Consider the following 13,669-nt stretch of genomic DNA (forward strand, 5'->3'; position numbering starts at 1 on the left):
AAACAGCTGTGTCTGTGCGGGAAACTACACAATACACGATGGCGCCTGTCACATTCTGCAAGAGTCCAGTAGCACCTTTAAGACTAACCAATTTAGTCTTAATAGCATAAGCTTTCGAGAATCACGTTCTCTTCATCAGATGCTACTGGACTCTTTTTGATTTTGCTACTACAGACTAACACGGCTAACTCCTCTGGATCTACATGCTGCAAGGTTCCCCGAGAAGTGTAGTCTTACAAAGACCAGCTGCTTGATGAATTGCTGGTTTGAATGCACCAAGGGGAAGTTCCCTTTTTATTCTTTTTGCAGAGAGCCCTGTGCAAGTGAAATTGACTGATCTTCATCAATTTCACCTCCTAGTTAGGGGTAAAATTGACCGGCCACCTCTTAGCTAGGGGGTGGAATTGATTGAAAAAGAGAGATTCCCCAGGGGAGAATCTCATCGAGCAGCTGTTCTTTGTAAGACTACCCCTCCCAGGGAACCTTGCAGGACTCAACACGTGAAGAACACTTGTTCGGCGTCTTGTGTAGTTTGTCTCTATGTGAGCAGTTTCTGGATTTCATGTGTAAGATGTTACCTGTTACCAGTATTATTGGTCTCCCATTTGTGGGAAGGGACCTTAAACGCGATCGTGTGCCACATTACAGGTGTGCCATACTACAGGCAGAACCACTATTTTCTTTTGTTTACACTGTTTTAAAAATAGGGGGGAAAGGGATAAAGCAGAAAGACTGAGGGGGGCGGGAAAAGAGATCAATGAAGTAGACATAGAGAAAGAAAAACAGAGGCATGTAGTAAAAATGAAACGTGGAATCAATCATGTCATCGATTGAAGTCAAAGGTAGGTTGTGGTTACAGAAAGGCTGTGGATGACTGATCCAAACAATTTCCAGCGAGTTCGTCAAGTCTTAAGATCCTCTTGTGCAGATGTCTGATAGGAGTCACAAAGAAGACAATTCTTACCTTAAAGAAGAGAGATTGAAATCCACTTGACATATAAGTATAGTATGAATGTCTAATAAATAGAGTGTGATCTGCTCATACACTTGCAAACCAAAATAAATATTGGATTTCTTTAATCACTTAATACCTTATTCTTACTTTTGAAAATACACAAAACAAATATTAATACACAAGCATAGTACTGGACTTTGAAAACTCAGCGGCCTAGGATAATAAGACAATTGCTCTTTGAAAATAAGTTTTTTTTATCAGTTCTGCAGGCCAAACTACACGTTATGTTTTTTGGCAATTTGGATTAGGGTTCCCTGGACCCAACTTGCTTTCCCTACAGCCACTCATCAGCCATGGTGAATGTCATTTTAAAAACTTGCAGAAGCCCGATTCCACTTGGAAGTGCACTGTGGAGGGAGAAGGTCACATAATTTTCCCTAGTAAAAAAAAAGGCCCTGGTAGGGAGTTATTCACATAATTTTGCACACGGAGTATCTAGATTGAAAAACTTGTCACTAGGGAATACTGATGTTTACAGAGCTTCATAAAGTGCACTGAAAAGTACTATGCGGGAGTATAAAAGAGTCTTAGGTAGGCAAGAACTAGTCCCGTGATGCTGCCAAGGGCACGCCTGATTATATGTTGTATAATTAATGTCACATCTGCCCAACAGCCCAAGCAGTCTGCTTATGTAGAAGGAAGCAGAGGGGGAATTCCCTCCTCCTTTTTGTTCAGGAACTCTATAGCCATGCAAAGTACAAATTTATTCTGGTCCATTATTTCTATCATCCATTTTAGATGGGGGGTCACAGCCTGGATGAGCTCGTTTCCAGGTCAGATAAACTGCAGGGATTGGGTGTATTAGGCGAATGCCTCTCCCATGCAGCTGAATTTTGAGGGATATGAATTGGATCCTCACTTTTCTATTTTAAATGTCTTGTTCATTAGACTAGCTTTCCCTCCTTGATTCAGCACTACTTTTTCACTCCAAATTTTGAACTAATCTCAGTTTTTAATCTTATTTCCATAAAGATGTCACACTGATCACTTAAAATATAACGCAAGACTTTTTTAAATGAAACAGTACGAACGAAAGGAGTTCAGTGAAGTACGTACTCAGCTTGCATTGAGAACGAACATAGTGATCCATACAATCTAATAGAATCGTAGCACCCCAAGAAAGGTTGTACTCCTTCTCCTAGGGAGGAGGAGTACATTCACAGTACAATCCTCCTCCTAGGAAGAAGGATGAATTCCATAATGAATTCCATATGTAAAGCTGAACCACTTAACATTCTATTGCTTTTCCATAATGTCTTACAGGTAGAAGAAGAGCCCCATGGCGCAAAGTGGTAAGCTGCAATACTGCAGCCCAAGCTCTGCTCATGACCTGAGTTCGATCCTGGCAGAAGCTGGGTTCAAGTAGCTGGCTCAAGGTTGACTCAGCCTTCCATCCTTCTGAGTTCGGTAAAATGAGTACCCAGTTTCCTTGGGGGTAAAGTGTAGATGACTGGGGAAGGCAATGGCAACCTACCCCGTAACAAGTCTGCCAAGAAAACATTGTGAAGCAGTGTCCCCCATGGGTCAGTAATGACTCGGTGCTTACACAGAGGACTACCTTTACCTTACCTTACAGGTAGAAACGCTGATCACATTGTATGGAAAGTTTGGGTTATTTTTTAAAGATACAATATAAGTGTTCGGGTTATTTTTTTAAAATGCAATATAAAACATATTTGTGCCCTGCTTAGAATGAGGGCAGCATTCACCATGATTGTTCATGTGTAATGTAACTCATCGTCTCCAAATGCCAGACTTTCCCCTATGATAGTTGTTTTATCCATATTTTAAAAATGGAATCTGTGCATATTCACATTCATTTACTCTTCAGCTTATTTTAAGAAATGCTAAAATTTTGAGGACAGTAGGAAAATTGCTTTGTGGTATTGCTGATGTCTTTGTCACTAGCCAATGTGTTCCCTCCACACCCAGCTTCTGCCCAATTCAAAATGATCTTTCTGGAATTGTATAGTGCCCACCCTAAAAGAGAAAAGGGTATGTTTGTATGGAACTCGACAATGGGATTTCCAAACCAGCCCTACTGCCTTAAACTCTATCTTTATTTTGTTTTGAGTTGCATGTGAATGTTGTTAATGCTGAAGAAAAAATGTAGGTTTCAAATGGTAGCTCTCTGGTTTCTGCCTTAGTTTCTGGTTAATCAGTCACACTGGAGACAATCCTCATTTTTGAGAAGAAAGGAGTTTGAGAGAGGCATCATTTTTTGTAATTAAAAAAACCTGTGTATACTACTACCTAGTAAGGTTTGTTTTAAATTCAGAGTCATCTGCTTTTATGTATAACTTTCTCTTTTTCAGAAGAGATTATTTTTCAGGATTGTCTTCCTTTCTTATAAATATGGTAGGTACATATCCCAGAATCCTAGATCTTTTGATAGCACTGACAATTAACATGTATGGGTTCCTACTATTCAGAACTGAAGTAAGGGCCATGTTAGAAGTTCCTATTGGGAATAAATGTTATAATCCCATTGAGAATTTCCCTTTTAATTGCATCCATTTGCTGCAATGTACAAAATAAATAAGATTTACCTTAGGACAATTCAGTTCATTACAAGATGAGGTCCTATGGTAAGGTCACAAATGAAATTTTGCACATTTTCAGGCTATACTTTCTTGCATTTCAATAATATTTCCAAAGCAGTCTCTGGTGTGTGGCCATGTTGGTCTGCAGTAGACGAGCAAGGATTGAGTCCAGTAGAACCTTAAGGACCAATAAGATTCTCCAGGGTATAAGCTTCCAGAGTCAATCTCCTTTTCTTAGATACACGTAGGAATGGAGATCTCAAAGAGCCAAGCTACAAGAGATGAATTACACAAGGAGGAACATGTGAAGAGAGTCGCAGTATTAGCTGGGAAGCTGAGTTTTAAAAGAGATTGGAAGGCTTTGTCAATTTTCCCTCTCTATAGAGCCAGGGAGATGCTGCTCAGAGGGTTTGTTAATTTCCTCTTTGCCTCCCAAAGGCTCTGTCAGTTTCACCTCCCCTTCTAAGAAATGAAGAGGAAATAAACCTTCCCTGGCTCTGTAGAGAGGGGAAATTGACAAAGACTTCTGATTTCTTAAAACTCTGTTTCCCAGCTAACATTGGACTCCCTTCACATGCTCCTCCTCCTGTAATTCGTCTCTTGTAGCTTGGCTCTAAGTTTTTATATCCCAGTCAGAATGTAGAAGGGGTGTTGCAAAGAAGTAAGTAAGACGTACAGGTATGGTGTGAAATGATTAAATCAGCAAAGGAAATGCAAAATATTAGCATCTGTAGTAAGATAAGACTCCTATGTCCCTATTCAGCCCTGGGGTGGGGGAGTCCATTGTTCTGAATTTGTGAATCAACTTAGTTTCAGCAATCTAAACCCACTGTAATCAATGGGCTTAGACTGGAGTAACTCTGCATAGGATTGCACCGTGAATGCTCTGGAAGATTAAAATGTTTTTCCACTGGTTTTTGAGTGTTGTGGTTTTTAATGTCTACTTTATGTCAAATATGCCAACTTTATGTCAAATATGCCAGCTTTGTTCCCATATTCACCTAACAATTCAGTCACTGGACCTAACAACACAGCCATGCTATCTCAGGTTCATTCACTTGCTCATCTTCCAACATTAAATATGTCAAGTGCCCATAATGCCCTTCCACTCTCTACATCAGACAAACAGGTCATAGACCAGTTCCAATTGCTCAGGCAGGGCGTTGTTGGCAGAACAATGGACCCCTCCTCTCGCCTGGGTTGAATAGAGGCATAGGATTCTTGTCTCATTACAGATTCTAATTTTCAGCTCTCCAAATGGGAAGAGGCTGAGCTAGATGAAGTATAAACTAAGGAGAATTCTGAAGTTAGCTTATTTTTTAATGTGCCCAATTAGACCAATTTAACATACACAGAGCTTAACTACACACTATTAACAGTGTCACTGCATTTTCCTTTTGAGATTCTTATAGAAATTTCACAAACTTCCTGGAAAAAACATCCCGTCCATTTAGTACAGTCCTAGTGTGTATGGAAATGGGCAGCTAATGTTTGGCATTGAGGTAAATAACATCCAATGAAGCCTCAATCTACTGTTTACAATTTTCTTCTTTTATATCTATAGGCATAATTCTTTCAGCTGACTGTACCATTATGTCATGCATTGGATGAAGTAGCCTCTAACTATGAATCTTATGCTAGAATAAACCTTAAAGCTGGTACAGACTCCTTTTTTATTTTGCTAAAACATGAGAACTCTTATGAGTCTCTGAGATGAATTACTTAATTTCTGCTTTGTTTTCAACTCCAGGGCTGAGAACTAGAAGAAAAAGTACCTCTGAGCATGCACAGAGTATCTTTCTTTCACCACTGAATATCTGCCATATCCTGCCTGCATCCCATTTAATAGTTTAGGTTGATTCTGGATAAAGACATAGGCAGAATTTTCAGATATTAGGGGTGATTTCACAACCACTTCCCTCTTTTAAAAAATCCTTTACTTATAGTTTCTTCCCCTCTTCTCCCTGTTCCCAAGTATCCGCCACTTAAAGACAAAGATGTATTTTTTAAAAGAACTTAACAGAGCAGGGAAAGAAGACAACTTCATTTTTTAAATACTGGTTTTGATGCTTTATCAATAACTTAAATGTTTTTTTTAAACTCCTTTCTTCCCCCAAATTCCTCCTCTCCCCCATTTCCTGTCACTCAAAACTTATGCAGGCAAGCAACTGGGCTTGCTGGTGGAGTCCTTTTCTTCAAGGACTGAAATTAGAGGGACATATATAACGCCTGGAAAAGTTAGCTACTTCTGATGCTCTTGAATTAAGTTTTAATGAAAAAAGAGGGGGGAAAGGATGAACAAGCACTGAGAAGTCTTCTAACTGTTAGATCCTGGGGGCGGGGGGGGGAACAACATAAGAAAAGTACCTGGGTTTTCTCCATAAGCATCCATCAAATGCCTGCGTCTTGCTTCTTCAGCTAACCAACCCTTTTCTCCATTTCCTAATTTCTCTGTTCTGAACCTAGGGCTGCCAGGTCCCCAGTGGGGGCGGGGGATTCCCTGCTCCCAGCCTCTGCCCCCCCCCCACCAGTGAACAGGTCTAGGAGGCAAGAAACCTCCTGGGCCAGCATGCAGCAGGTGCGCTCCCCACCAGTGTGATGACGTCACTTTCGGAAGCGACATCATCACACCAAGGTAAGTGCCAGATTGCCCCTCCCACCAGGAGGTCAAGGAGACCTGGCAGCCCTACCTGAACCATAATTCCAGAGCTGTATATAATATTGAGCCTGAATAGGGCCTGTAATGATTTTAAGTAAATGCATGTATGTGTCTTTAAATGCTTGGTGTGTAGACAAAGGGGGGGTGAAAGAGAGGGATGAGTGAGTGATATGATTGGATGATGACTGAGAGAGTGGGCAGAGTGAATGCAGTTTTAGAGAGTGGAGAGAAAAGATTCAGTCAGGGCAAGAGAGGCAAGCTGTGTGCAGCCTGAGCTTGTGTATGTTGTCTGAGAGAGAGATAACCTGTGTGGGAGCCTGAACTATGTGTTTGTGAAAGAACATTCAGTCAGGAGAAAGCAGGCAAACTCTGTGTGCACCTGAGAAAAGGTCTTACTTGTAATTGAGAGAGAATATCAAAAGCAGGCAAAATGCGTGTGAAGCCTGAGAGAAGAGCTATGTGACTGGGTTTAAGCAAAGTAACTTGGGCCAAGCTACAAGTGAGGAATGACACAGGTTGGACACTTGTCAGCTTCCCTCAAGTTTTGATGGGAAATAAAGGCATCCTGGTCTTGCAGCTTGGCTCTCCAACTGCTGTCCAATGGACTTTTCAACTGTCACTTGTCCAACATTCTGCCAAGCTGCCTACATTTCCCATCAAAACTTGAGGGAAGCTGACAAGTGTCCAACCTGTGTCATTCGTCACTTGTAGTTTGGCCCTTTAAGAATTAAGAACTACTCTTTGGAAACCATCAGGGTTTAGAAATAATATGAAACCCTTTACACTTCTTATAAAAATAAAAGTTTACTTTGTTTTTTTATATCCCAGAGTATCTGTCATTCCTATATCCCATTCCTTTCCTCAGGGCCACATAGTACCATGAAAAAGCCTGACCCTTGGGCACATTACTAAAGGGGAACTTTAAATAAATTATTTTGGAATATAATATTCCTGGTGGCAGCAATCTACCCAGAGGGTGTAAGAGAAAGATTAAAGGCAAAATCTACTCAGGAGAAAGAAAGGGTTGTAACAGGGCCACTTTCTCTTACTGGCTTGAATTTTAGAAGAACAGATTCTTTGGCTGACAGATTTCATTCCTGAGAATTTTGTCCCAATTGAGCAGAAGAGAGGTGGAGATAGATTTCTACAGGTGGAAACATCATTTACATGTGCCTTTACAGCATTACAGAATCAAAACCAAATTATTAATAAATAAAAATTACATGAAGCTGAACCTGGATAAAAATTTCTCTGCACATCTCTAACAGAAATGTATCATCCATTTGTTTGCAGCCTGTTTTCTTTCTGCACAACCAAATGAACTAAGAACTCGGCATGTCCTGGCAAGCTCTCCTGTGGAGTGGGAAAAGAAGTGGGTTTTTGGAGGCCATACATAGCTGCTAATATTCTTTGACCTTAGAGAAGTGTTGTGCCTCTGAGCAACAGGCCTTCCTAATCTATTGCCAAAGTGGTATAATTTTCACATTCCTGCTTGCTGGAGGCTGTGCCTAACTAAAGAAATAATTACTGTTAATGAAATGAGTCATTGCCATGTTGAATGCCATGTTAAATAAGCGCTGTTGCTCCGAGAGATGTACTCGACAATTTTATTTAGGGCTTGCATGTTTGGTTTAGAGCTAGTGTTCTCTTTCCTTCTCCAATACTAATAGGCATTAATTTTCTTGTAACAAAGTTGATCTTTGTCTCCATATAGAGGTAAGGAAATATAGGGTTGGGTGCGTGGGGCAGAAATAGTGAGTTTAAATATTGCTTCTCAGCTTTTTGCATTTGCTTCTCAAACAGTTTCTGGTGTTAGCCATAATCATGAGATCTGTTGCGCAAATGCAGGAGATGAGACCGCTAAAATCTCTAATTTATGTCCCACCTTTGTGTCAGGTATGATTGTAATATTCAGTCACCCCCATCACAGAGACAATACTGAATTACCTGGCTGCCTCTTGCTTTGCCCTTTCCTTTCTTCCTTTCAGTCAGAAGACCCACTAATAATAGTGACTCACACAGAATTGAAGGAGCATCTCTGAGTGTGGAGACACACTCTACAAAGGAAACTTTTAAAAACAATAATAATAACTGCGCTTATATACTGCTCTTCTAGACAGATTAGTGCCCCACTCAGAATCAGTGTTATTATATTATTCCCACAATACAGCTGGGGAGCTGGGGCTGAGAGGGGTGGCGTACCCAAGGCCGCCTGCTGAGCTCATGGCAGTAGTAGGAGTTGAACCAGCAGAGTGCTGATTCACAGCCCAACCACTTAACCACTATGCTATAGCCAGTCTAAGAGTAAAGTAGAACCCTGATTTTAAGTCAGGAAAAAAGTCTGCTGGGTATTGGGGGTTTCAAAAATAACTAGTCTAAATCCTCTGTCTTCTGCCATTGACTCTGTGAAAGGAGTCTCTGGGATCTCTGACCACTACTAGCAAAAGTTAATGGGACCTCATTCAAATAAGCAAATGAGTAATCATTAAACAAATAAAATAAGTACTTTCTATAGCAGATGTAGCTATAGTCTGTTGACGTCGAAGACTGATGTAACATACTTCAGTGTAGAAGTGGTTTCAATGCATTGAGGTATTTGTTTTCAGAGTAGCAAATGTGTGTTCAGTATTACAATACAATGTTTATCTGAGAGGAAGAGGACCGTGAATGTCAGATGAACCCCCTAATAAAGATTATGTACAACAGTTGTTTATATTATATACACAACTGTAACTTGTATGCAAATTTAAAATGGAGGTGGTACACGTAGTATTTCAGGTAAACAGGGTAGTATGTCTGCCTTTGCTCTTAATGCAAGTATTGCCTCAGAGCCACACAGTGGTGGGTATAATGAGTATTTCAATGACATAAAGCAGGCTAACTCTGGTACTTCAAATTCTGTTGATTTTATAAGGTGTTTTGCTTGGCTACAAGGACTTCAGAGCTGGGTCCTAATGCATCACTGCATAAATTACCCAGTTCTACACTGAACTGCAGTATAGATTTAAACACAAAAAAATGCTTTCCTCTTATTAAGGAATCCAGTGATGTGTTTCCAAGGTCTTTGTACAGTTCATAAATAGAGAACGCCTGCCATGTTCAGGAAACTTTGACTAAAGGGGAGGGGGAAGTCTGCAAACCAACGAGTCAAGGAAAGTTTCCCACAATACCTTCAGATCTACAAAAAGATAAAATTGGAAAACAGAAGTTTAAAAACAGTTTTGATATGCAATGGCATGCTTCTGAAAGGCTTATTAAGAAAGTCACTCAAAATAAAATCTTGTCTGATATTCATAACTACTCAGTTTGCCTTAATATTTCTGTCTATTGACTCAGTGTTCTTTCAGTAGATCTGTCTGGAATGATTATTTTCTTTACTCAGAAAGGAAGGGGAGCATCTCCAGATGCCAGAGTTTAAAGATTTCTTTGCCTTTTATTCATGTCAGGATCTTTCCAGAATATCTTTTGTAAACTGACATGCCAGATACACACAGATTTGAGAAGTGACAAGTTTAATTTAATTTAAGCATTGCTTTTCAGCTTAGACATTTGACAGAGCATATATTCTTTTGGTGATATGGTTTTTTCTTTTATTATTATACATACATTTCTGTGAGTTCATAAGGCTTCACATCCAAATCAAGATACAGTTACTAACTGGTATGGTGTTGTTAGCCTCTGGAACAGTTACAAAGGGTTTGGTGTCAGGATGCAGTTGTTGACCAGACATTCGTTGTGTGTGCATGTCTTATATCAGGTTTTATAAGCTACGGCTCACCAAACTGAGGTGGAGATACCAGTGTGGAGGGAGGAGAGAGTGTTAGGTAAGAGAAGCTGGTCTCAAAGGAGTCTCTTTAATCTTTTCGGTTTAAGATTGCCTCTCTTCAGCAAAAGCCCGGAGTAAGAATGGCAAACTCCTGGAGTCTACTTACAGCTCTGAAGCCTCGTTCGGCGGTGTTTATCATCTGACAGGAGGTGAATGAATGTATCACTGTAAGAGACTTTGAGTCGGCTGTTCCTCCGAAGATCTCCTTTTCTTGAAAGAGACGCCGGTTCAGCTTTGGGACTTCCACCTTTCCCATCTCCAGCATATAGCTCCATCAGTTCCAGTTCATGCTTGGCTGCTGTCTCTAGAACTCTCTGCTTGTTATAATACCTGACAAAGTTATTTATGATGGGGTGGATTGGCAGTGCAATGGCTATTACCCCACAAAGGAAACTGATGGCAGCGTTGAGTTTCCCCAGTGTGGTCTTTGGATAGATGTCCCCATAGCCAACAGTAGTCATGGTTATTATTGCCCACCAAAAAGACTGAGGGATGCTCTTAAACAACGTCTCGGGATGATTTTGCTCCATTGTATAACCAAGGGCAGAAAACACGAAAATCCCAACAGCTAAGTACATCAGCAGAAGCCCCAGTTCCTTAAAGCTCCTCTTAAGAGCGTAGGTTAAAGTCTGTAGACCCGAAGAATGGCGTGCTAGTTTGAAAATCCTTGCAATCCTCATTATTCGGAGTGCTTGGACAGCTTGCTGCACGTTGGTTAACTCCATCAATTTGGTACCCAAGTGAGTCAAGATCAGGCTAACGTAGAAGGGAAGTATTGCAAAAATGTCAATGATGTTCATGAAAGAAAGAGCAAAATGTAGTTTGTTAGGAGAGGAGATGAGCCTCAGTATATACTCAAGGGTAAACCAGCCGATACAAGCTGTCTCGATCTTATCCAGGACTGGGTGCTCCACAGCTTTTCCTTCAGAGTCCACCACCTGCAATTCTGGGATGGTCCCCACACACATCACTACTGAGGAGGTTAGGATGAATAAAAAAGACAGGACCGCTGTGACTCGAGCCGGGTACGAAGATTCTGGTTTTTCCATGAATTTCCAAATACATTTTTGGCATTTTTTCCAGCGGTTTTCAGAGCTGTCCACGCCCAAGTCGTCCAAAATCAGCTGGACCCTGCGGGCTATCTCTTCGAGTTCCTCCTTCTTTTCACTGAGATGAGTTTTGCAGCAGTCATCCAAAAATTTAAGATCCACTTTCCAAAATTCCATTTCATTCTTGAAACAAATAGGACATATTCCTTTCTTCATATGAACCTCCCCAAAGTAATACACATCAACAATGCATTTGAAAGCATCCGGATCCCGGTCAAAGTAAAATTCTCTTTCCCCCGGATCATAGTCATCACAAAGAGAGAAAATAGTGTCATATCCCCCTGGCAAGCAGTTCATCAGCTCCGCCAGTCTAGTATTTGGGTACTGGCTTAGATGATCACTGTATAGCACTTGTCTTACCCCTCCAACATTGACTATAATCTCTATTTCTTCACTGCTTTCTGATCCATCACTGTCCATATATTGGAAACTAACATCATCTGCCATTTTAATTTTATTGCAGCCTTATTTCTAACAGCCTTTCGTCCACGCACAAAATTTTTATACGAAGCAGCTTTGCAAGAGCAATTGAAAATCAAATCAGCTGAATGCGAACGAATTTTCACTGAGAAGACTTTGAGCAGTATTAGAAAAGGGTTACAGAAGCAAATCTGCAGGCTGTGAAGCCATGTGAAATATGCCACAAGCTGCAGCAAAGAGAGGAGGCATCTGGCTGTCTGGAAGCATGAGCAGGGTGGTTTGACAGGAAAGCTGCGCCTCCAACAGATTTGGACAAAGCAAAAAATGGGGGGGGAAACACGTAAAGAGACTCACCCCAGTGCTTGCAATTGTTTTCAGGTTCTCTGTTTATTCATTATCAGAGACTCTTGGATACTCCATAAATCCTTTAAATAATGAAAAGTGCATTAACAGACAGTTCTGAGGAGTTGGTAGAAAAGGTAGACGCTTCTTGAGATATCTTGGCTTCAGAGGCTGACCAGGGAAATCTGTGGAGTTTCTTCAAATACAAAGATCTCCTGGAGTTTTGGACTGGCTTGTTCTTGCAACGATCTGAAGCGCGCCGAAGAGAAAGTTGTGCATGTTTTTTTCCTTTTGCTGTTTTTAAACACAATAGAGATTCCAGACGGACTTCAAGATCTTTCCATAGTCTACCCTCTTCTGGTGAAATGCTGCAAAAGCATGAGACGTTCTGGAGGAAAACATTTAGTCGCAGTTGATCCAGGCCTAGATGCACACTGCAATTTTCTTTTACACCCTGTTCATTTTTAATACGGGGGTGAGGGTAATGCACAGCTTTGAAAATACAAGGAAAGACTTCATATATAAACGACTTAAGGGTCCTGCATGAACAATAAGAGTTTGTACTTAGAAGGGGGGAAACACACTTCTACTTTTATAAAATCAATTTGAACAAAAGCCAGGAGGGGCTAAATTCTGTCACATCAAAGCTAGTCCAAAGAAGATAGTTGTCTCTCCCAAAAAAACAACTAGTTAAATACCCAAAGGTATGCAACTTCCTGCATTTTAGCCATAATAAGTTTTTGGCAGTGTGCAGGTTTTCAGATCAACCTTTCACAAAGGGACCACAATTGAGGTTCTAATCTCTGTGTTCCTCCGTCCATGCAGAGATAATCAGTACCCATGATTTGAATAGCCTGGATCAGTTTGCTAGGAAGGGGCTGTGGCTCAGTGGTAGAGCATCTGCTTGGCATGCCCAAGGTCCCAGGTTCAGTTCTTAGCATCTCCAGGTAATAGGTGACGTGAAAGACCTCTGCCTGAGCCCTTGGAGAGCTGCTGTTGGGCAGAACTGATAATACTGACCTTGATGGTACAGCCTATTTCAGTATAAAGTAACTTCTGGTGTTCAATTTGAATGCAGAAATGTTTTGTTGTCATAGTGCCATCCCTCCTCAATGAACACAGTAGGGTGTAACTCTGTTTAGGATTGCATTTTTAGAGCTGTTTTTCAATGCCCTTTTCAAGTGAACTCTGGTGATAGATTAGCCAGGACTTACCACATCCCAACATGGACGAGGCTTTTGTCCTGCCACATTTGTGGCACAGTGGAACACTGCACCCTTGGCAGATCCAGCATGTGCACAGCAAAAGTTTAATGACAGCATTTGCTTATGTTGGTTCTCATTCCTATGCTTTCCAAGTTATGTCATGCAGGGTACATTAAGAACTAATAATAACTTGGTGTAGGTTCCAACAGTTCCTTTTGTGGTCTTAAAGATCCTTCTTTTGCTACCCCATGAGGTTTGTTTTCAAATGACCATGGAAGAGAACACAAATTGCTTACCATAGGTGTGTAAAATAACACATTATTCCAAACCATGCAGATCCAGACAAAACAACTGGGGAAAAGAACAGGGCACTGCTTGCCAACTTGCCTAATTATTTAAAGCCTACTAGAATCCCTATGAAAAAGGAGGGAACTGAGAGCGGAACTACAAGTGACAAAAGGCACAGGTTGGACACTCGTCAGCTTCCCTCAAGTTTTGATGGGAAATGTAGGCATGCTAGTCTTGCAGCTTGGCTCTCTGACTGCTGTCC

General features: G+C 40.9%; 1 protein-coding gene across 1 annotated transcript; it reads right to left on the reverse strand.

Moving 5' to 3' along the window:
- Nucleotides 1-878: 878 nt before the first annotated feature.
- On the reverse strand, nt 879-12,162 carry KCNF1 (potassium voltage-gated channel modifier subfamily F member 1). The gene is made up of 2 exons (XM_054986594.1): nt 10,150-12,162; nt 879-964 (listed from the first exon to the last, which is right to left on the reverse strand). The coding sequence occupies exons 1-2, from the start codon at nt 11,597-11,599 to the stop codon at nt 903-905; spliced, it is 1,512 nt and encodes a 503-aa protein (XP_054842569.1). The 5' UTR covers nt 11,600-12,162; the 3' UTR covers nt 879-902.
- Nucleotides 12,163-13,669: the final 1,507 nt, after the last annotated feature.

The sequence above is a fragment of the Eublepharis macularius genome, chromosome 1 (genome assembly GCF_028583425.1).
Source record: "Eublepharis macularius isolate TG4126 chromosome 1, MPM_Emac_v1.0, whole genome shotgun sequence".
NCBI lineage: Eukaryota > Metazoa > Chordata > Lepidosauria > Squamata > Eublepharidae > Eublepharis > Eublepharis macularius.

What these genes read in the sequence shown, in the direction of transcription:
- KCNF1 (XM_054986594.1), bottom strand. Translation starts at nt 11,599, where the DNA reads ATGGCAGATGATGTTAGTTTCCAATATATGGACAGTGATGGATCAGAA. An exon ending in CCGAACGAGGCTTCAGAGCT is followed by an intron (nt 965 to 10,149) that starts GTAAGTAGACTC and finishes CTCTTCTTTAAG; the next exon opens with GTAAGAATTGTCTTCTTTGT.